Source organism: Sardina pilchardus, chromosome 9 (assembly GCF_963854185.1).
Source record: "Sardina pilchardus chromosome 9, fSarPil1.1, whole genome shotgun sequence".
Classification (NCBI taxonomy): Eukaryota; Metazoa; Chordata; class Actinopteri; order Clupeiformes; family Clupeidae; genus Sardina; species Sardina pilchardus.
Genome location: NC_085002.1, coordinates 32,614,847 through 32,638,105, shown reverse-complemented (window position 1 = coordinate 32,638,105; position 23,259 = coordinate 32,614,847). Strand labels below are relative to the sequence as shown.

The 23,259-nt window shown below is 47.4% G+C and overlaps 1 protein-coding gene, 10 non-coding genes and 1 pseudogene across 13 annotated transcripts; 11 read left to right on the top strand and 1 right to left on the bottom strand.

The window, feature by feature from the left end:
- The first annotated feature begins 7 nt into the window (after positions 1 to 7).
- Positions 8 to 126, top strand: LOC134093149 (5S ribosomal RNA). Its single transcript, XR_009940310.1, has one exon. It is a non-coding gene; the product is annotated as a 5S ribosomal RNA (ribosomal RNA).
- A 73-nt stretch (positions 127 to 199) lies between these two features.
- On the top strand, positions 200 to 318 carry LOC134093155 (5S ribosomal RNA). The gene has a single exon (XR_009940316.1). It is a non-coding gene; the product is annotated as a 5S ribosomal RNA (ribosomal RNA).
- A 73-nt stretch (positions 319 to 391) lies between these two features.
- Positions 392 to 510, top strand: LOC134093179 (5S ribosomal RNA). The gene has a single exon (XR_009940340.1). It is a non-coding gene; the product is annotated as a 5S ribosomal RNA (ribosomal RNA).
- A 73-nt stretch (positions 511 to 583) lies between these two features.
- LOC134093146 (5S ribosomal RNA) lies at positions 584 to 702 on the top strand. Its single transcript, XR_009940307.1, has one exon. It is a non-coding gene; the product is annotated as a 5S ribosomal RNA (ribosomal RNA).
- Positions 703 to 775: 73 nt separating this feature from the next.
- LOC134093136 (5S ribosomal RNA) lies at positions 776 to 894 on the top strand. The gene has a single exon (XR_009940297.1). It is a non-coding gene; the product is annotated as a 5S ribosomal RNA (ribosomal RNA).
- A 73-nt stretch (positions 895 to 967) lies between these two features.
- LOC134093110 (5S ribosomal RNA) lies at positions 968 to 1,086 on the top strand. The gene has a single exon (XR_009940285.1). It is a non-coding gene; the product is annotated as a 5S ribosomal RNA (ribosomal RNA).
- A 73-nt stretch (positions 1,087 to 1,159) lies between these two features.
- On the top strand, positions 1,160 to 1,278 carry LOC134093127 (5S ribosomal RNA). The gene has a single exon (XR_009940296.1). It is a non-coding gene; the product is annotated as a 5S ribosomal RNA (ribosomal RNA).
- A 73-nt stretch (positions 1,279 to 1,351) lies between these two features.
- LOC134093121 (5S ribosomal RNA) lies at positions 1,352 to 1,470 on the top strand (annotated as a pseudogene).
- A 73-nt stretch (positions 1,471 to 1,543) lies between these two features.
- Positions 1,544 to 1,662, top strand: LOC134093174 (5S ribosomal RNA). The gene has a single exon (XR_009940335.1). It is a non-coding gene; the product is annotated as a 5S ribosomal RNA (ribosomal RNA).
- Positions 1,663 to 1,735: 73 nt separating this feature from the next.
- On the top strand, positions 1,736 to 1,854 carry LOC134093116 (5S ribosomal RNA). Its single transcript, XR_009940291.1, has one exon. It is a non-coding gene; the product is annotated as a 5S ribosomal RNA (ribosomal RNA).
- A 73-nt stretch (positions 1,855 to 1,927) lies between these two features.
- Positions 1,928 to 2,046, top strand: LOC134093166 (5S ribosomal RNA). Its single transcript, XR_009940327.1, has one exon. It is a non-coding gene; the product is annotated as a 5S ribosomal RNA (ribosomal RNA).
- Positions 2,047 to 4,068: 2,022 nt separating this feature from the next.
- tmcc1b (transmembrane and coiled-coil domain family 1b) lies at positions 4,069 to 22,222 on the bottom strand. Of its 3 annotated transcripts, none has more exons than XM_062544812.1 (8): positions 22,119 to 22,222; positions 20,585 to 20,752; positions 18,442 to 18,485; positions 16,307 to 17,194; positions 12,620 to 13,048; positions 11,782 to 12,287; positions 11,236 to 11,371; positions 4,069 to 5,619 (listed from the first exon to the last, which is right to left on the bottom strand). In XM_062544812.1, exons 4-8 carry the CDS (start codon positions 16,988 to 16,990, stop codon positions 5,305 to 5,307), a joined length of 2,070 nt encoding a protein of 689 aa, XP_062400796.1. In that variant the 5' UTR covers positions 16,991 to 17,194; positions 18,442 to 18,485; positions 20,585 to 20,752; positions 22,119 to 22,222; the 3' UTR covers positions 4,069 to 5,304. The 3 variants fall into 3 exon arrangements, with proteins under 3 accessions (XP_062400796.1, XP_062400795.1, XP_062400797.1); XM_062544811.1 differs by lacking the exon at positions 22,119 to 22,222 and adding an exon at positions 21,549 to 21,722; XM_062544813.1 differs by lacking the exon at positions 20,585 to 20,752 and having other exon boundaries at positions 22,119 to 22,171.
- Between the last annotated feature and the right edge of the window lie 1,037 nt (positions 22,223 to 23,259).

Genomic DNA, 23,259 nt, shown 5'->3' with positions numbered 1-23,259 from the left:
GTTAATCGCTTACGGCCATACCGCGCTGAGCACGCCCGCTCTCGTCTGATCTCGGAAGCTAAGCAGCGCAGGGCCCGGTTAGTACTTGGATGGGAGACCGCCTGGGAATACCGGGTGCTGTAAGCGTTTTGCTTTAAATTGAGCTGCCTGCAGCCGCACCAGCTGCGCTTGATGACTGGGTCCGAGTGGGGAGTTAATCGCTTACGGCCATACCGCGCTGAAAACGCCCGCTCTCGTCTGATCTCGGAAGCTAAGCAGCGCAGGGCCCGGTTAGTACTTGGATGGGAGACCGCCTGGGAATACCGGGTGCTGTAAGCGTTTTGCTTTGGATTGAGCTGCTTGCAGCCGCACAAGCTGCGCTTGATGACTGGGTCCGAGTGGGGAGTTAATCGCTTACGGCCATACCGCGCTCAGCACGCCCGTTCTCGTCTGATCTCGGAAGCTAAGCAGCGCAGGGCCCGGTTAGTACTTGGATGGGAGACCGCCTGGGAATACCGGGTGCTGTAAGCGTTTTGCTTTGGATTGAGCTGCTTGCAGCCGCACCAGCTGCGCTTGATGACTGGGTCCGAGTGGGGAGTTAATCGCTTACGGCCATACCGCGCTGAGCACGCCCGCTCTCGTCTGATCTCGGAAGCTAAGCAGCGCAGGGCCCGGTTAGTACTTGGATGGGAGACCGCCTGGGAATACCGGGTGCTGTAAGCGTTTTGCTTTGGATTGAGCTGCTTGCAGCCGCACCAGCTGCGCTTGATGACTGGGTCCGAGTGGGGAGTTAATCGCTTACGGCCATACCGCGCTGAGCACGCCCGCTCTCGTCTGATCTCGGAAGCTAAGCAGCGCAGGGCCCGGTTAGTACTTGGATGGGAGACCGCCTGGGAATACCGGGTGCTGTAAGCGTTTTGCTTTAAATTGAGCTGCCTGCAGCCGCACCAGCTGCGCTTGATGACTGGGTCCGAGTGGGGAGTTAATCGCTTACGGCCATACCGCGCTGAAAACGCCCGCTCTCGTCTGATCTCGGAAGCTAAGCAGCGCAGGGCCCGGTTAGTACTTGGATGGGAGACCGCCTGGGAATACCGGGTGCTGTAAGCGTTTTGCTTTGGATTGAGCTGCTTGCAGCCGCACAAGCTGCGCTTGATGACTGGGTCCGAGTGGGGAGTTAATCGCTTACGGCCATACCGCGCTGAGCACGCCCGCTCTCGTCTGATCTCGGAAGCTAAGCAGCGCAGGGCCCGGTTAGTACTTGGATGGGAGACCGCCTGGGAATACCGGGTGCTGTAAGCGTTTTGCTTTGGATTGAGCTGCTTGCAGCCGCACCAGCTGCGCTTGATGACTGGGGCCGAGTGGGGATTTAATCGCTTACGGCCATACCGCGCTGAGCACGCCCGCTCTCGTCTGATCTCACAAGCTAAGCAGCGCAGGGCCCGGTTAGTACTTGGATGGGAGACCGCCTGGGAATACCGGGTGCTGTAAGCGTTTTGCTTTGGATTGAGCTGCTTGCAGCCGCACCAGCTGCGCTTGATGACTGGGTCCGAGTGGGGAGTTAATCGCTTACGGCCATACCGCGCTGAGCACGCCCGCTTTCGTCTGATCTCGGAAGCTAAGCAGCGCAGGGCCCGGTTAGTACTTGGATGGGAGACCGCCTGGGAATACCGGGTGCTGTAAGCGTTTTGCTTTGGATTGAGCTGCTTGCAGCCGCACCAGCTGCGCTTGATGACTGGGTCCGAGTGGGGAGTTAAGTGCTTACGGCCATACCGCGCTGAGCACGCCCGCTCTCGTCTGATCTCGGAAGCTAAGCAGCGCAGGGCCCGGTTAGTACTTGGATGGGAGACCGCCTGGGAATACCGGGTGCTGTAAGCGTTTTGCTTTGGATTGAGCTGCCTGCAGCCGCACCAGCTGCGCTTGATGACTGGGTCCGAGTGGGGAGTTAATCGCTTACGGCCATACCGCGCTGAGCACGCCCGCTCTCGTCTGATCTCGGAAGCTAAGCAGCGTAGGGCCCGGTTAGTACTTGGATGGGAGACCGCCTGGGAATACCGGGTGCTGTAAGCTTTTTTGCTTCGGATTGAGCTGCTTGCAGCCGCACTAGCTGCGCTTGATGATGGGTACGACTGACGTTGGTTTTTGTTTTGCTGGTAGCCCTGGCGCACGCGCTGAATCAATCAATCAATCACTTCCGTCACTCAGAATTCCGTTGCAATTGTTTGTCGCAATGACGAAAGGGGCACGTTGAAATCCTATTCAAGTGGTTCGACTGTTCAGATTGAGTCATATCCGATAGTGATATTGAAACCACCTCCGTATGTGATGCGAATCAGCATTTCATGCGGTTTTGTGCCGTTCAGACTACCCAAAATTCAAGCTAGATACAATTCAGATAAACAAAAAATCGGATTTCGACTGCCAGTGTGAACTAAGCCTAAGAGACTACTGGAGACTGGGGCCAGACAGAAGGTTCCAAACATAATACTGAAGGTTCCAAACATAATACTGAAGGATTCTGACTGCAATAATACACAAGTCCTCTGTCCTCTGTAAAATATACTGAATTGTTCCTTCTTACAGAGTTACTGTTTGTGGCAGGTTTACTCTCAGCGCTCAAACAACAAAAATGACTAGAATGAAAGCCAATTACATTCAAAGTAACTTTGTTCACGACCTGTCCGTCCTGACCTGACCTGTCTCCGCTAATTGCGCAGGCCACCTGTTATCAACGGCACACTGCTTCTGCTGCTTCTACACTGGTCTAAACCGATTACTCGTCACTGATCACGCCCAGATAGGAGGCGGAAGTGGGCACCATTTCATTCCATAGACATGAAGTTCGCCTACAAAAAAGCCACCATCTTTGCCCAAATAAGGAGATCCGGTACCTTGAGATTTTTTCTATGGAAAAATAACATGGGGATTTTCAATTATCGCACCTGTTAAACTCTCGCGGGGATGATGACATTGGAAATGCAGACGTTTTTCACTACACAGTTTTGTCCACTGCTGTCTAGTGCATACTGTGATCTTCGGTAGGTGAAGACGCCACACTCTGATCTTTGCTACCCCAGAGCTAACTTACCATGCAACTTGCCATAGGCAGTTATACTGCGTTCATGCGGCTCGGAACCTCGGAGGACCCGCCTTTAAAAAGTCCCGACCTCCGAAAAAAGTGTGTTCATGAGATCAGTTCGGAAAATAAATACAGGAAACGCATAAACGTTATTACAACTGCTTAGTATGGTTGAGCAAGAAGGAAAATGTCTTGGGCGAGTGTTTCTACCTGTGTTGTTAATTTAGTGACAAATTACCTAGCCTATTCGTAATGACAGTGAAATTCACCTCATTTGTTGTTGCAAGGGAGGCCGTCGTGGTTGGAGAATATGATAGTGACGTCAAGTCGGACACCTCGGGGCACAAAACTTCCGCACGAGTCTCCGAGCAAAAAATCCAACCCGACCTAGCGTTCATGTCATTTTTCCGCTATCGGAGGTCAGAAATTTCCGAAGGTCCGAGGTGCATGAACGCAGTATTAGCTTCAATTAACTCCCGGATCTCCTTATATGGGCAAAGATGGCAGCTTTGGATCCATTTTGTAGGCGAACTTCAGAGGTCTATAGAAAACCCCCTTTATGATTCATCTTCCTTACTATACGATCTTTGGTCTGACTATCCAAAAGCGCAGTCATTTGAACACCCATTGGTCACGCCTCCTTTGCAGTAGAAATAAAGCGTATACTCCCCAGACTAATGTTCAATCTTATAATAAAGTGGTAGGCAGACTAGTGCAATCCTGAATGGATAAATATAAAGTTGAACTAAAACCTTCTGTAACTTGAAGGTTTGTGTAATACAAACTTTCTGTTTATTTATGCAAAGCAACACTTGGGGACACTCGGATTGTTTTGACAAGTTCTCATTTAAATCTTTACTGCTTTGAACCAAATCCATCTTGTATAACAGATATGTGCTCCCAGCAGGCCTTAGGACCTTGACCGAAGCATTCCTCACCCCATGTTGTGCCAGCTGAGATGCTGGAGGAAGATCGGCAAGCATCTGCACAAACACTCACAGGCCAAGACCGCACAGTTTTTAAACAGCGTGTTTATTCTTTTAGTTTTTAAAAAATAAAAAATAAAACTAAAAAGGACTATTTTTTCCCATTGTCACTATAAAGAAACAGTACGGAAGCACTGAGAGTCTTTGAGCCTTCCATGGCTCTTCAAGTATGTTCGTGAAGTTCATGTAAGTAGGACTTCATCTCTGCACGGCGCAGGTCACTGATGTGGGGCCATGAGCCGTGGGCCTGGGGATGGGTGGGGGGTGGGGGCGATGTTGGTGGCTGATGGGTAGAGAGGGGATCGGGTCTTCTCAGAGAGAATGTCCTGGGGTCATCGTCCCATTCTGAAGCCTTATGAGAACCACGGCAGAAGAGTCCAAACGTCTCATAGTCCTGACCCAGTATCCAGGGGCATCTACTCTAAAAAGCCACAGCAGTCAACTTTCAGGCGTTCACGACAACTCCAATGTCTAATGTCTTTACTTGGGGGTGGGGGGGTGAATGCGAGAGATGAACACAAGTTAGGGTGAAGAGTTAAAGAACAGAAGCAAGAGAAGAAGAGTGGAGGTTTTGTAAAGACTAGAATAGAACAGAATTAGAAGTTGAGAGGTGAGGAAGGGAGCAGTGGCTAAATCGAGATCTGCTGGCTCTGAGAACTTCAACAGCTCAAACGCATTTCATGGTTGCAAATCTTTAAATAAAAAATGTTAAAAAATAAACAGACCCCGATTCTTTGCATAAAACTGATAAGAACAGCAGTTAAAATAACAATTAATAAGCATCTCATCAAATTCACTTAAAAAAAACAACAACATTAAGATTTATCCAGTAGGCTTCAAAACAGAAACAGAGAAAAACCAGGAAAAAAAAAACAGAAACAGAAAAAAAGTCCAAAACCCTTCGAAATGTAAACAAATTCACTCTCAAAAGGAGAAAAGAAAGGGTGGAGCCGGGAGAGCTCTCGCTCGTCATCTCTCTCTCCATCACTTCCTCCCTGTGCCCTCTGTGCGTCCACCTCGCCCACTTTAGCAGTGCATCTACGAAAGGTCAGAGGTCAGGCAGTGTGCAAGTCTCTTCTCCTCCTTCATTTCACCTGTGATCCCTCTGTTCCACCATCCCTCTGCCCGCTTCCTTCCTTTCTTTCCCCTTCAGCTCCTCGTCCTCGCACAGAGTCAACTCTCTCTCCCCCTCCCACCCTTTCACCAAGCCAGGTGGGGGGGTGGGTGAGCGGCTATGACTGTGGCGGAGGCGAGGCCAGCCAGTCATCTGGGGTGCAGCAGGAAGCGGTCCAGGTACTGCGAGATGACCTCCCAGTGGCGCCAGAGGAAGGCCAGCAGCAGGACGAGCAGCAGGGTGGAGAGCGTCCGGCTGCGCGTCTTCATCAGCGGCACCACACAGTTGGCCACCGTCGACACGAACACCAGCAGCACGGCCATGAGCGCCAGCAGCACGTTGATCAGCTTGCCCAGGAGCGTGCGCGCCGTGGCGTTCTCCAGGCCCTCCAGCTGCACCACCTGCTGCTGCTGCTGCTGCAGCTCCATCTTGGAGATGCGCGTCTGACACGCCTCCAACGCCTCCTGCAGGATGGGAGGAGAAGAAGCAGTGATCACATTTCTATTCTTATTCATCTGGCAGCCTCTGTAAGACAGAACGAGGCTACTGGGTACAAAGTAACTTTCTTCTTGTGTGGTTTTTTTTTTTGGCAGTTAGCAAATGGAGGGCATTACCGCCATCTGCTGGTGTGATGGCAAGTAGGGATGGGAATCGAAAACCGGTTCTTATTGAGAACCGGTTCCAAGTGTTTTGATTCATTGGAATCGTTTGCCAGTTTTGCAAACGATTCCCTTATCGATTGCAGTGGCCGTAAATGACACCACCCATATGTTTTGGGCTGGGGGAGGGGGGCCGGGGGGGACACATTCACATCCAATTGTCTTCAACAATATCTAATAAGAAATATCTTTAAGATATGATACATTGGTTTAACCCATTAAACATAAAACCCACCAAATCCCTTGGGGATCAATAAAGTATCTATCTATCTATCTAAACTGCAGTATATAGCAGCAGTACATGATTTGTACAGTAAAGGAGAATATCATCACACACCACTCTGATACCCAAGCAGAAAGATGATAATGACCATGTCAATGAGGGCCTCCATAAGATCTTATTCCAACACCTTCAGCCCACTGCCTAATAGGACACCCCTAGGATAGAACTTCATTACAATACTGTTGTACGCCCCCCATAAGAACATTTTGAAAAATAACACCTTAAAGGAATACGCCACCCAAAAATGAAATTAAGCTAGTCTCGGTCACCCCCAGAGTTAGAACAGTGAAAAAAACCCGGTTAAAATCCGTCCGGGCATTCTCCTGCTTTGGGAGCAGCGATTTTAGCTTTAGCTTAGCACAGTTGCTGTAGATGAAGGGTGTCAGTGAGCACGTCCTCCAAAAAAGTGACCGAGAAGTCTATATTCAGCCTCATCGCCGACGAAGCACCGCTAGCTAGGCGCAAAGTTCTCACGTAGCACCACTTGAATCCCATCCGGTAAAGTTCCAGTGGAATCTAGCAAGACTGCTACGTGAGAACTTTGCGCCTAGCTAGCGGTGCTTCGTCGGCGATGAGGCTGAATATAGTTCCAAGTAAAGATCTGGCCAGGTAATAGTCTCGTTCGATTTTGCATTATGATTTGTACTCGTTTTGAACACACGGCTCCCAAGATATATTTAGAAAAAAATGTAGACTTCTCGGTCACTTTTTTGGAGGACGTGCTCACTGACTTAATTTCATTTTTGGGTGGCGTATTCCTTTAAATGATAACATCTGATGAATTGTATGGATACTATTCTATACTATACTATTCTACTAGTAATAATACTATTGATAAATTGAGATTGAGTAGCCTAGGTTTACAAAGACTAAACCATAGAGATGTCTGAAATATAAAAGCTATCATGATAATATTGCCAACAATTACATAGAACCAGTTTATAACATGCTTTGTTTATAACTTAAACCAACATAGTTATAATTTTGACTACATTATTTAGTATAGGCCAACTTTATGATAATATATAGCCTGTCCCCTAACAGTCTAACAGTCTCCTGGGCCTATGTACAAGACAGGGAATCATGTGATACGTATAGGCTATTGATGCTGATTGAAGTGGATGCAGCTTGAAGGCTGTTGGTATTTCAAAATGGAATCAAATTACACCCCTCCCTCTCCTCCAAAAGTAACATTTAAAGAGTCACTTCACCCCATAACTCCACCCACTTCACATTTCTGAAAACGGCTTTCAAAATGGGCGAGACGTTCTGACATTTGGAGAGAGAGTGCAGCACTGCTGCAACCAATCAACCATGGTGATTTCGTGTCAATCTGGGAATGAGTGCTGCAGACATGGCTTATCACAGGTAGGCTAATCAGGGCAGCAGGTGTTGGGGCGTTTCAGTCCTAATTTGTAACGACCCGGTGACGTAGTGTCGGACTAGAAGTGCAGGACAACGTCATCATTCCAATAGTATTTTGGACCAACATGCCATGGCATGTTTTCAAACGGTAGTATGCGCGAGAGAGCAATATCTCCAATACAAAATCAGACGAAATGTTACGTTTGTCGATAAACACGATTTTTGTCAATATTAACCCTGGTAATAGTACAGTTCACCACTTATGAGTATTTTCAATCAATCAACAGCTCAAAAAACCTATTTTAGGGTGCAGTGACCCTTTAAGGTCCTACACCTCTCCTAAAATGGCAGGCCTCAACATGGTGAGTTTTTTCATCAATTATTTTTTGGGTGACATGGGTCGCCAGGTTCACTGAGGTGAAGGGCTGGACAAACGAGAAATGACAAGGTGTTACCTTAACTATTTAGTAGGCTAGGCCTAAGTACACAGACTTTGTGGTTAAAACAATGAAAACCAGCAACTAGGGATGTAACGATACACTCAACTCACGACTCGATACGGTTCACGATTTTTTGTTCACTATACGATTTTCTCACGTTTTTTTTTTTTTTTTGATATTGATGCTGTTTGAAGAGGTTGCTCCAAAGAAAATCAAATTGCACCACTCCCTCTCCTTCCAAAGTATTACGTCCTTACACCTCTCCTCTTAAAATAAATGGCAGGCCCTACTGTTATATGCTACATCATTATAGTTGTTCAAGTGCACACACTAAATGGAGAGCTAGGATTAAAATTCAGACCGTGCCTTTAAATAGGCGACTTTTTTCATCTATCAGCACAATGCTACAGTAAGCCATTTCCACTAAAAAAAATCAGCTCAATATTATGTGCAAGACTGATGTTTACCAAGCATGCCAACGTTTTCTCATAGAAAAACTTCATTTTTCCATTTAAGGAACATCTCAAAGACAAGGAAGTCCTTATCCTTACCAGACGCTGAAAAATTAATTCACGCTTTTGTCACTTCTAGGCTAGACTATTGTAATGCACTATACGCCGGCTGCAATAATACCTGTCTAAAAAGCTTACAGCTTATACAAAACGCAGCTGCTCGCACACTCACTAGGACCAAAGGACTAGGAACATATTTCCCCCATCCTAGCATCTCTACATTGGCTACCTGTTAAAAGTCACATTGACTTCAAAATTCTACTTCTAACATACAAAGCCATAAATGGCAGGGCACCTGAATATATTAAAGATCTTCTAGTCGCATATAATCCACCTAGACCCTTACGATCACAAAATACTGGACTTCTTGTAACTCGAAGAATTTCAAAAACTACAGTAGGAGGCAGAGCTTTTTGTTACCGCGCACCTCTCCTCTGGAATAATCTTCCTCCCTCAATCCGTTTAGCAGACACCCTCCCTATTTTTAAGTCTAGACTTAAAACATATCTCTTTAGTGCTTCCTATAGTTAGGTATGGTGCAGTGTGGAACTGCAACCACTTCAGGGTTTCATTGGAACAGACCACCTCTGCTGTGGACTTGTGTGACTGGTGCTCCAGTCATGCCTCCCATGGTGGCTACCGACCACACCTGTGCTGGTGCTGACTACCCTCCACCATGCCTTAGTTATGCTGCTATAGCATAGCACTGTCATGGACTTCTCATGTGTCATGCCGTACAACTCCCTCCCTTCTCCCTCTGTCTCTCTCAACTCTCCCTCCTCCCTCTCTCTCTGTCCTGTCATTCAACTCCCTCTCCCCCTCTGCCTTTTCCCTCTATAGTATAATAATTGATATCCCCATTTATATACTTATTAATACCAACCATCATGACTTATAGTAATACTAACACACTTTATTTCTCTTCCCTTTCCCCTATACCTCACTTGTGAGGTGAACCATTACCAGTCATCAGCCATCTTTGTGCCTGGCCCTCATCACACCTGAAGTCCCATCCCCCTGAGTGCCATTGCCATCATCATCCCTATGATTGCCCTACCATCGCCTGCTGTGGTTCCCTGCCAGGATCCCTGGCCCACGCATCCTAGCGACCCATTACCCTCCAAAATTACTAATGGATTACTGATGGACTATTTATTCCCTATACTGGACTGCTTGAACCTTCTGATACTACAAATGACTTTACTCTACTTAACTGACCCTAGGCAGATGGGTTGGGCCCTTGAGTCGTGGATCTGTCTGAGGTTTCTTCCTATATGTATCTCCAATTCTAGGGAGTTTTTCCTTGCCCCTGTTGCTCATGGGCTCTCTTTGAAGGTTTAACACTCTGTAAAGCGCCTTGAGACATGTGTAATGTTTTGGCGCTCTATAAATAAAATTGAATTGAATTGAATTGAATAGTGAGATGGCTATCCCGAAATATGTTCTGAATGACATGGGGCGCACGGAGGTGAACAGCGGGACAAACACGAAATTACAAGGTGTTAACTAAACAATTGAGTAGACCTAAGGTCGACAGGCTTTTGTGGTTAAAACGATGAAAACCAGTAGGCTAGTCTGTCACAGCTATCTCCGTTCAAGCACAGTAGCTTAGACTAGTTTACATGCGCAGAAATTAAAAGTCAATATCAGCATCACAAGATTGCGGTCATTATCGGAAAATCCAGACACGTCAAACTGGACACGAACGCGTGGCAAAAACAAAACAACTTCATAAATGATGTCTTTTTCAAACCTTGAAAACACCACATTAAAATCCAAGCATTTTCAAGGATTTCAAGCACCCATAGGAACCCTGACACACACACTCTAGTTCAAAGTTGTTGCCTACCGTCGCCAATGTCTTCCCTCGTTCTGTGCCCCGTACCTACGTAGCGATGTAAGTCACGTGACTCGCATTCGCGAATAATTTTTTCTATCAACCGGTGAGAATCGTATGGAATCCCGTTTCCGCCACTTGGTATAAAAAAACTGGCAGATACTAAGTCATAATTATGAGATGCAAAGTCGTAATTATGAGATAGAAAGTCATAATTATGAGATAAAAAGTCGAAATTATGAGATAGAAAGTCATAATTATGAGATAAAAAGTCATAATTATGAGATAGGAAAGTCAAAATTATGAGATAAAAAGTCATAATTATGAGATAGAAAGTCATAATTATGAGATAAAAAGTCGAAATTATGAGATAAAAAGTCATAATTATGAGATAAAAAGTCAAAATTATGAGATAGAAAGTCATAATTATGAGATAAAAAGTCATAATTATGAGATAAAAAGTCAAAATTATGAGATACTTTCTCTACTTTCTCCTTGACCTCGCATCATTCCTTCCCGTTCAAAACTGTTGCCGGCAGCGTTGTGCACGTTCACACTCTTCGGTAGCCTAACTAGTTCAAAGTTCAGTTCACACACGTGCAAAGTGGTGCTAAATTTCCATAAACTTTATTCAGTGAACGGGTAAAGCCGTCCGTTTGTAAGCAAAATCAAGAAATACGATCTTTTAGTTTTGTTTACCGTTACCTAGCAACCCCAACAAGTGAGTTTATAATTAGTATTCTCCCTTTTCAACTCAACGGGGTGTAGTGCAGAAAAATCACATCCCTGAGAATGCACTGGATACTTCTTTCAGTACTTAACCAAAACAGAATGAATTTATGCATTCACCTCCGTGACAACCATAATGCGACTTACACACCACTTGAGGTATATGGCTCATCAGACTAAAACTAATCTGAGAATAATTAGCTGTTGTAAAAGGAGATGGCCTCATGCGTCATATTGGGTGGCGTGATTTCTGACCTGGATGTCTCTGGCCCTCTCATAGGACTGATAGGCGATCTTCTCCTCCATGCTGGCCAGCTCCTGCTTCAGGTTCAGAATCTCATTCTGGTGGAGCTCTGTTAAGTCGTTTAGCTGCTCCTCCAGACGTTCACACCTGCCCCCACGCCCCCCACACACACACACACACACACGCGAGAGGAGTGAAGCAGTTAGTAATCAAGGATCTTTGCTTACACTGTATCAGTTCTTTCAGTTTTATTGTGTTTATCAGTTTTATTGTGTACTATTTCTAACATTTCGTGATACAAATCAAATGAAAACCAATAACATGGCTACACTCCTGTACCATCCCCTGATTAAATCTCTTCCATGGTGAAAGGTCAAATCAAATGCTAATGATAAACAACTTTCCCCAAAGCCAGACATACCAGTTCTAAATCAATGCACTCTGGAAGTTACCCTGAAACGTAACACTCAGATCTGCATTTCCTGTATTTTCATGTGAGGGCCTGGTGTGGCTGGCAGGCAGCCATGCAACCAGACACACGTCAGCGCAGGGCTTACCGGTAGCGCTCCTCCTGCAAGGCCTGCATGATGAGCGTGTAGTCCTTCTGGTAGTGCGCCTTCAGGCTGTCAAAGGACTCCTCCAGCCGGCCCTGGCTGTCCCTCAGCTCCTGCACCTCCTGGAAGAGGGCCTCCAGGCCCAAGCTCTGGCCCTGCTCCAGCGTGTTGCCACGGGAGCTGGGCGGCCCGCCGGGCGCCCCCGTGGTGCTGTTGGCCCCGGCCGAGCCCGAGGTGGCGCTCGAGCAGTCGTCCTCGCTGCCGTACTTGGGGCTGGACTGCAGCTGCCCGCCGCCACTGCCGCTCCCGCCGAGGGCTCGGGCGCCGGGGCCGGGCACGCCGCCGCCGTCCTCGCCCTGCGTCTCGTCCAGGGAGTCCTTGAGGCCGGCGATGTTGTCGGCGCTGCCGAACTTGTTGCGGATGAGCGAGGCGATCTCGCGCGGCTTGGACACCACCGCGCCGGCCGCCGAGTGCGTCGCCTGCGAGAAGCTGGAGAGGCCACCTGTCACCTGCAACAGGTGAGAACACTCCCAGTGTTACGCTTGGGTGCAACCAACACAAAACGCAGGCAGGGCAGAGCCATTACACAACAACCTCACCGCCAAAAACAGAGTAGAGCTCTTTAATGAAGCATGCACGACTACAATTACTGATGCCAAACCCGTTCAAGTCCACCTCGTTCTTAACGCCCATGATCTATAATGCCCGCAGCTAAAATTACAGCTACTGACCACGACCCACCCCGTGCATCAGGAAAGCCACTCATCACCATCAGCGCCTCCCCCATTCACATCAACACCTACTACAGGTAAGGTATGCAATACTGATGGAGCTGCCGGACCTTGGCGCCCACGTCCTTCAGGCCCTGGTGCATGTCCCGGAGCACGTCCTTGGGCTGCCGCGGGATGCCGTTGTGCTCCACCTCGCGCAGCTTGCGGTGGTAGTGCTCCAGCTTGCGCTGCAGCTGCTGGATGGTCTGCGCCGACTTCTGGTTCTTCTTCTCGAACACCTGCTTGATGCGCGCGCTCTGCTGCTTGTCGGCGTTGTTGGCCAGCTTCAGGTACTCGGCCACGTTGTCGTCGCGCGCCGTCTGCTCGATCTTGATCTGCTCGGTCAGCTTGAGGATCTTCTGCTGCAGCTGCGCGATGGCCTGCTTGGTGCGCTGCGGGTCGGGCGTGCTGTCCACCACGTCCAGGCCGTAGGCGCCGTCCGAGCCGCAGGACAGCGCGTTGGGGGACACAGCCGGCCCGGACACATCCAGGCGGTCCAGCTGTTGTTGATGGAAAAGAGGAAAAGAAAAGAAAGACAGAAAGAAAGAAAGAAAGAAAGGAAAAGAAGACAAGAATGGCAGAAGAAAGGGGAAAGAAGTAGGAGAAAGAAAGAGATAAAAACAGAGAGATGAGTAAGGGAGAGCGTAACAGATCTATTCACAGTTCTGTCTTGTCACAATAGTACAACTGTTCCCTTAATCTAATAAACTCCAATGCTTAGTAATATCATAAAAACAGGATGCAGTATTCGGTTAAATACTCTACAGTTATGTTTATTCTCTTGTCTCTTGCTAAGGCTAACACACAAACACAAACACACTCTCACGTACACACAATACACACACACACACACACACACACACACACACACACAAACACTTTAAAACCTCAGCAGTGCGACGAGGGTTCACCAACGCTGTAGGCTTCATGCTGTGGTGAGGAGAGCAGCAGCAGCAGCAGCGGCGGCGGCGGCAGCGGTGTCAGTGGAAGCACTGGAGAGAGCGGAGAGGCAGCCAGACTGGCCCACTGGCCCAGAGATCCTCCTACCTGACCAGACCTCTGGACTATGAGTGCATCTCCAGTCGAGATAAGCCAGGTGGCCCCCTCAACTCTGATAAACGCCCGGCCACACTCTCCGCACATGAGCCATTTACATAAGGTCAATAAAATTGTATTGCGAAACTCAATTAACATCTTTGGATTGCCTTCTGTAAGGCTTCTGGTGATAAATGACAGCTTATGCTCAAGGCTTCCTCCACAATCTCACTCCACTATTTCCTAGCAGCACATCAGATATCCCTTCCATGGACTTCAGAAACCAAAGATAAGATGGTTACCCTGATAGCACAAAGCCAAAGACATTCAACACCACCACTTAAGAGAAATTATGAATAGTATCGGAGTATAAGAATGCATGCCTCAAAAAAATGACAAATGTCTAATAGACATATTATTCCTCCAGGACTAAAATTCACAAGTTCTTGTGAAAACATTTAATTGAACTCCCTGGCTTGGCAAAGTTAAATAAAAAATGTGAAGACATTGTTTACTTTAGCCTACAGTACATGTGATTTAAGACATTCTGATGTACTCATATTTTTCTTTTTATTTACAGGAAGGGCTTTTAGCAAAGAAAGATTAATAGGGTATTTTGCATTTTGCACAAGGAAGGAGAAGCTGGAGATCCTAATTTGATTTCAGTCTTACAGGCTGTGTAGTGAGTATTGAACGGCTAGCCCTGAACCGTGCATCGACCCAAACTGTGTGTTGAGTTTATTGTTACATCCCAAGCCATGAGCTTCAACTCATACCTGCAACACTGCCTGGGGCGGAACAGTCAGAGGAGCAGAGAGAGGACGTCTTGACTGCGGGAGGTGACAAATGGCTGAGCGCACTCTCTCTGGCAGAGAGCAGTAATTACACAGAAGACAGCTAGCGGGAGGTCACTGAGCATGTGTGTGTGGGGGGGGGGTCTGACAGCTCATAGCTCTCAGAACTCTCTCTCCTCGAATCCTGCACCGCACCGCACCGTACCATACAGCACGTCGTGCAATGGACCGCAGGCCTCAGGCTGACAATAACAACTCACACTAATTCTGACCCCCCCCCCCCCCCCCCCCAAGTCCAGCTCCAGTGGTCATCAGTTAAACACAAGATTAACAGTCTCTTGAAGGGCTTATTCAAGTCTTAAGGAAGCAGTCAGAAGAATATTTCTGGACTGCTCTTGCTTCACAGTTTAAACAAAACATCATTTATCACTTTGGGACTTCTTGGACTTTGTCGCCTGTACACTGAACATTTCGATCTAGCTTCCTTCATTAATTGGGAAAGTTCCAAAGAATGGCACGTATTGTGTTTGCACTGCACAAAGACAGGAGAGGGTGGACCACATGTTAATCTCTCTCGCTGCACCTTTGGACAAAATGAAGGGCCTGACTAGTATGGAGTATTATGTTGTGCGATACGTTTCCAAAGGAACATTCCAGACGGGCAACGCTGGAGCCTGCTGCCCCCTCCACGGACAGAGAGTGCATTCGACCACTAAAGTATTAAGTGCTTACACAGGGGTAAGCACTTAGTATTCTTACAGCTGAGTGCCTGCCCTTACACTCTGTGTCAGACTATTAAAGACAGCCTGCAAGAGCAGCTCGTGCCAGAGAGGCAATGGTCCTCAGAGTGCACAGTCTGCCTGCTGTTATCAGTGCCGTAACAGGCCGTGCCATCGCACAGCTTGGCTGCCTCTTATCAGTGTGAACAGGCAGAGGGCTGTCTAAGCATCAGGGCAGCTTCCCAGGAAGAGAATAGCCAGCAGCCGCTGTGAATATCACTACGACATTTAATTCAAAAATACATATATTTTAGTTTAGTATGGCACAAAAACAAATGCAAATAGGCTAACTTGTAAGGCTTGCTGACTCTCAGGTGTTTCTCTGGCACGCTCAGACGGGGTTTTACGAGCCATCCTCCATAAACTGCATTAGTTTTGTTAACCTTTGCCAGGCAGGTTGAGCATGCAGGTAGCACCAGTGCTCACGCGACGTGCCACTGGCCAGCGTAGAGACATCAGTCAAACCTCACGCCGGCTTTATCCTACGCCAGGTCAACGGCCTGGAGTGCACTTGAAGACTCAGGGAGGGCTAAATTTAGAAGGGCTTAGAGAACATGGTGACCTGCCACCAGCGCTCGCCGACCTTCCCGCACTGTCAGCGCCCGCCGGCTCCGTTTCTCCCAGCAGCCTATCGCTCTTAATCACCGCTCCCAGCAACAGGCCAGCAGGGCCCCCGCACACCAGCACCACCTGGACACGTGCCGCATGGACATAGATGGGCTGGTCAAGTGTGTGCGTGTGTGCGTGTGTAGGTGTGTGTGAGAAAGAGAGAGAGAGAGAGAGAGACTGTGTGTTTGTGTGTGTGTGAGAGACAGAGTGCGATGTCTTTCCGATGTCTTTCAAACAGGACGTGGTTTTAGTTACCTCTCCCTGTTAACTCAATCAAATCCTCCTTGTTGCATCAGAAGACACCTGTTCAATCAATCCAAAGACCCGCTTACACACACACATACATACATACATACAAGTCATCATAACCCCCCCACACACACACACATACACACACATACACACACACACACACACACACACACACACACTATGTTCTATACCCCCTATGGATAGCCTTCCCATGGGTTCACACACCCCCAGTGCCAGGCGCATACAGGGATGTGTGGAGGCTGCCTTAGAGGGCCCTGAGGTGACTCACCCGGTCGGCCTCCTCGGTGGAGTGGTACCCGGAGCTGATGAGCATGTCGGCCAGGGCGGGGCTGCTGGGCGTGTCGGTGGTGGAGGAGGAGCGCGGCCGGCCGGCCTGCAGCAGCAGCACCTCCTGCGTGGAGCGCCGGTGGATCTGCGGGCTGCCCTTCTGCGCCGGCTCCCCCCCGCCACTGCTGCCTTTTGGCTCTCCGCCGGCGCCGGCCTTGTTGCGGCGGCTCTGCAAGCTGGTGCCTCTCTTCATGATGGGTGGCGCGCCTCGGATCTGCTGCAGCACGCGGCTCAGAGCTGCGGGAGGAGGGGCGGGAGTGGGGGCGTCAGTGTCGGAGGACGAGGGGGGAGCGGCGGCGGGGGCCCCGGGCCCCAGCACCCCGTCGCCCGCCTCCGCCTCCGCCGACAGCGACGTCTCGGTGGCGGGCGACGTGGCCGAGGCGGCGGCGGCGGAGTCGTGCGGGGAGACGGACGAGCGGCGGCGCTGCGGCTGGAAGAGCTGCTTGAGGCCGTGGCCCAGCGCGCCCATGTTCTCCAGGGCGTTGTGCGTGATCTTGGACAGGCCGTGCTCTGGCTCCGACGCCCTCCGACCGGCCGCCTCCGGCTCATGAGCACCGCCGCCGCTGACGCGGCCTCCCACCAGCTCCAGCTCCTCCTGGCTCAGCTCGCTATTGGTCTGGTCCATCGGGGGGCGCCAGTCTTGCACGTGGGGTTTCAGCCTTGGCAGCGGGAGGGGAGGGGGTGTGGAGGAGGGGCGGTGTCTACCTGCACCCCCCACCTCCACGGCCCCTCGGATTGGCCGGCTGAAAACTGGGAGGCGGGGCGGGGGTTCTCAGTTGGGCCCTGAGAGCGTGCATGCATCTGCGGATTGGCTGAAAGTCATGCTCATCTACCACAGAAGGAAAACAAAATGGATTATGACATGCAGCTGTAAGCGATGGGATACAAGCAGAAGCAGCAGCAACAGCAGCATTAATAGCAGGATGGGTTAACAAAACATTAAGAGCTACGAGTTGGCTGGCAGACATGAGGGACTGTTTTTTTGAGGCTAAAGCTCTTAACAGGAAAGACAATGAGACTGTAAAGGATCCTGTTATTCTGAGGCATTACAAATGAACAGGCCTTTCACCTGTAATGCTCTAAGTCCTTTATTAATCCATGGGTACATGAACATTATGGGCAAGGACCTTTAGAACAATTTGTCCAGTTCCCAAAAAGGCACAGTAGGGCTATTCATCTGCAGCCTCTTGGCACAAGAGAACCAACAGAACATCTTCTGCATTTGCATGTGATATTTCTGGCAGAGGAATATTGCCTGACTTGTAGCGGCACACCAAAAAGATCTGCTTTCCAAACCATCATGTCCGTAAGAGCCAAGCCATCATGACACACTAGTCTATGTTGCTACTAAATACAACAGTCTACCTACACACACACACTGATGGTTTTTGATAGCATGATAAGGAAAAAAGGTGCAACAATTTCTGAAATGCTTTGGTATTTATGGAGTAAGATCCTCTGCGTGTGATTGCATGGAGATAGCCAGATTGCTCAATCCTAAGAGCTGTAAGAAGACTGTGACCAAAACGTCATTATCCTAATCTCCATCCTGATCTTGAAATAAACATTTCAGAGATTATTTGCATAACAACTTATTGTTTGAAAGCGATGGATGTCAGTGGATGTGGATGATGGTTCAAAAAAAGCTAAACAAAGGCAACGGCAAGCATCTACTGGGCTTTTGTGCTTGTGAAAACTCATGATCAAAGGTTACGCTGATTGTCGTTTGCAGGCCAAAGTCTCTGGGCGCCCCCGGAGGGCAAATGTTCCTATTCTAGCCAGTCATGGAAACAACCAGCTCTGGGACTTCTCTCAGCCAGACACATGTGAACTGGGTACAGCGGTCATTTTCACCTCATCACATCATCAATCAATCCATCTCTTATCATCACCATTCATTAGTTGTCATCACCAAAACTACAGTAGCAATGGGTGGGAGTACCACACCAAACAAGTTATTTTCATTCTACCATTTTTTCATTTTTTTTTTTGAAAAAGATACAAAGAACACAGAGAAAGAGGAGAGAAAGAGAAAGAGAAAGAGAGAAAGAAAGGAGCTGACAAAGATAGTCCTACCATCAGTCCAGCCGCTCCTCTTCTGACTCAAGGCTCAGGGTCAGCTGCAGAGGACAAGAGAAGAGACGGTCACACACAGGCACCATCCATCCCAAGCAGTGACACACACACACACACACACACACAAATGTGTGCAAGCATGCACGCACGCGCACACGCACACACACACTAAAACACACTAGTGTCCTTTCAAGTCCAGAGGCAATCCGTGTACTCTAACAGTTCTTTCTGAGGGCTACACACAAGCTCACACCCAGACGGACATCCTCACCGATATAATGCTTTGTGACATGACTTTCCCACACTTGTCGCTTGGTAAACCTACTTCCATTATAGTCAAAATAAACCTACTGCAAATAGAGACCTTGTAGGACTAGCGTCTTCACTCATAATAACAGGCCCCATGCCACGCTGATCCTACACTGCAATAGCTTTTACATGGCCTGACCGCAAACTAGAGACACGGTCATTTTAAGCAGACCTATCACACAAGAATTTAATGGAATCCTCAATCACTGGCCCGCAGACTGGGGAGCTGCAATCCACATATGACTGAAGAAAAATGACTGGCCCAGTTTATATGATTGATGAACTGTAGACAAATTGATCAACCCCCGAGTCAAGACTCTTAAGTGAAATGGATCTCTCTCTAGTGCACAGAGCAGCTAATGATACTGTGTGTAGGTTACAAACCCTCGTAACATGCAAGGACCTAAGGATCTATACAGCCCTCATGCCCACCATTTCCATTTACTCCATTACGGTAAGTAAAACGTAAACAATGTTGCAATTATTCAAACAAACATGCCATTTAAACAGAACAGTACACCCCATTCTTCTCTTCTCCTCCCATGTAAGCCATCATACAGTACATGCAAATTAACAAGCAGTGCAACAATGACACCTTACACAACAACACGGCCAGCCAACACTAACAGCATCCACTGTGAGACCTGGTGTGAGAGCTCTGGCTGTACACCTCTTTGATCAATGCAATGCCGACTAGACACACTAAACTGGATCGGGGGGTTGGTAGATAGAGTACAAATAAACTGGCACATTAGCGGAGTCCTGCAATAAGGTTCCATGTTCTGTCCTGCTCTATGATGTAGTCATATAGATGCTGACAGCGGTGGTGGGGTGAGGCGTCTGTGTCCTGCATGCATTATTAAGCAGACAAGCCAGCCACTGACTGCTGGACTCAGTGCCGCTATTGTGTGTCATAATCAACACTCTGGCAGCTCGCGGTGTCCTAAACGCAAACACGCGCAGACACATAACTCCAAGCACTAATAGAGGCCACCAATGTGAGGAAAGCAGATAGGGAGGTGTCATTTAACTACCGCAACACCTCCAGCTTCCCTCCCTCCACAGGAGGGAATGAATATCAAAAACATCCTCCATTTGACCAAAGTGAGGCGACCTAAATTAGCCATTACTACCTGTAACTAACTACAAGTGTGTATCATCAACACAGCCTTGTCATCAACATTACATACTAAATATCTGAACGTCCCTTTCATTACCAAACATTAATAGCCTACTTCTAATGAAAAAAAAAGATGATGATTAACCGACCAAAAAGGCCATTAGGGTTATCTGTAGTTAAATCAAAAGACATGGTTCTGGTTTAAAAAAAAAAAAAAGGCAAATCAGAGCAACCTCTACACACTCCCTACCAAAGCCCTCAAGGGCAGTGCATTTTCTCTGGCTGAAATGGGTCAGCCAACACTCGCCCATCACATACAGACTCACTATCTCTCCCCCTCACTCCCTCATTCACTCACTCACTCACTCTCTAGTCTCTCTCCAACACACAGCTTCCCAAGGTCAAAACTGTGACTCTGGGTGTGGGTGTGTGTGTGTGTGTGTGTGTCTGTAAGAGTGAGGATGGGCGGTACGGTTGGTTGTGCTCTCACTACGCAGGCTGCCAAATATGAGCTGGGATATTTTGTGAACAAAGAAGTACAATTAATTAATGACACACTTAATCCACAAAAGGGATGACATGAATTGAAAGTTGCACTCAAAAAACCTCAACCTTCCAAAAACTCAAGTCTCTATGGCAATATCTAGGCCTACTGCACCCATATAGTCCTACCAGGGACTAGCAGTCACCTATTAGAGCTAGTGGGGACCATACCTTCTGGCCCGGTCATCAGTGTGCAGGCTCCTGTCTTCTACATAGGAGAGGGTCGTCTCAACGTCCAAAAACAACCCCTCCTGTGCATAAACCCTTCTAGTCCTTAAACAGTGCCAAGGTATCTCCCAATAGTCAGCTCTTCCCAGGACGGTTTATCGCATACTGGAGCTAAAAAATGGAGAAATGTCATGGACCTGTCACAGAGCAGTAACTTGTGCACAAATCACAGACAAATAGCCCAATCAATGCTCCGTCTAAGTTGTCATTCACCTGAGGTTAACTCGGATACCATGCTTCTTCACAGAAAACATAACTAGGACCCACTTAACCCTGATTGGATGTGTCTTGGTTGGTGTTAGCTAATTGGGTAGTTGAACATCACATCACCAAATTCACCTAGGAATACATTTTAAATTATCTATTCCTATAATCACTTACCTTTCATTATTCTTTATAATATATGGGATCAGAGACCAGTGTCATAATACAAAAATACCAAACATCACTACAATGACCCATGATGCCACGGACCAAATATGTTTACTTGCTAATGTAAACTAGCATAGAGGGCTAAATCAGTTAGTGGCTCACCCTCGCCGTCCATAGACATTAGTGAAAAAAGGTAAGGAATGAAATGACACGTTAAGCCAGCTAACGTTAGCTAAATTTTTATCAATAACTTTATCCACTGCTATTCCTAGGTCTGCCTCTAATGTATAAAATGACTGACCGTGGAGCTGACTACCCAGCTAGCTAGCTAGCTTGATGGCCGCAAGAGCCTGGGATTGCACAGTTTACGCCCAAAACCATCTCTATAAAAGTTGGCCATCGAAAAAGCTCAGTACGTTATCCTCAAACATAAACTAAAAAAACACTGTTACTACACACAATAAGCTCATGCATCTATATTAACATTGCAATCTAAATATGTGCATTGGTCAAACAGTGTTAATCATAACGTTACAAGATTATGTCACTCGCATCCGGCTGTCAAACGAGAAAGCTCCAGCATCATCAGAGGCGATATGGAGGGGCACTGCCGTGGTAGCAAGCTAGTGATAGCTCGCTAACTGGCTAGCTTGGAAGGGGACCTGAGCAAAGTCTATGGTCGTAAGCAGGGTGTTGAGGATAGCTAGCAAGCTAACATTATTTTTAACCACCGATTCCACTCATTGAACTATCAAACTAACTAACTTTTCCCGAACATGAAAATTCTTACACATATATGTCATGATTACATGATAGCTAGGACAGGTTGTCGCCCTATTTGACAAACCACAAATACTAGCACTATCCGTATGCTGCCCAGGGTTCATTAGTTCTCAACGCTAAACGCTATCAGCTAGCCAGCTAATGTTAGTGGGTGAGAACAGGTTGAGTTAGGGAGCAATAAATATTTCTACTGACTGATAATCACTACTATTCTCTTGAGACGGAAAATGATTACGCCAATCCACGTGCGGCTAATTCACAACTATCCCACCGTTTAGTAATGTCACTGGGTGCATTATTTAAAGATTTAACGTAAACTTACATGGACGCTTAGAGGATTGTACTGATGACCGTTCATTTCTCCGATGGAACACTCCCACGATTACGTCAAAGAGCGTGGGCAACGTGACGCTATGCGCTGTGACGACATGGGCTCATCTGATTTGTTTTGTACAACCAAAAATCATCTTTTTAAAAATATAAATGTGATGTTATAAAATGTCTTGTAATCGTGGGTATTAAACTGGCATACGTAACGCAAATTGTGCAAGGTAGATGCAAAAAAGACACCAAGTCGACCTGCATGATATCTGAGAGACAAACCATAGACTGTATAATATAGGCTACAACAGTCTATGAGACAAACAAATGTGTCAGAGGCATTCCCCACATATATGTATCATACTTTGCGAATAGAAACCTGCAAGGGTTTACAGAATTGAAATGCAATGGCCTACAACGCCAATGGCCTGGTATGACAAACCTCTTTGCGCGCGCGCACACACACGCACGCACACACACACACACACACACACACACACACACACACACACACACACACACACACACACACACACACACATACACACACACACACACACACACACACACACACACACAACTGGGCTGTGTAATCACAGCCATGATCCACGATACATATAATAATAATAATAATAATAATAAAGAAACAAACCAATGTTGAGGAAAATCATCCAAACTAGTGACGTTAGTCAAACGGTAGGCCTACGGCAGGTTTATCAAGTCACATGAACACAATATGTTGCGATTGCATGGTTGTATGATAAAGGCCTGCATTATTTCACACAACGAATGTCGTATTCAATTGTCTGTATTCAATATTTTCTTACTACAATTATGACTTCGAACCCCTATTGTAGGAAGTAGGAAATGGAGTCCCATCTTTTTATCCATTTTATGCATATCTCTGTAAGCATATTATGCTTAGCATTTTATGTGTATCTCTATAAGATAGGCTATTTAAATTTTCAAACGATCCAATCAGAGACAATAGTCACCTGACGCGCTTGCCAGATTCTATTTTAAATTTGACCTCCAGATGGCAGCACATACTCAGACAAATTATCTGTACTGGTTACTGGTATCCACGCATTTCGAGACAAAAGCAAGCCTTAAGGCCTAGTTTCTATCTTCAACCCACTGCT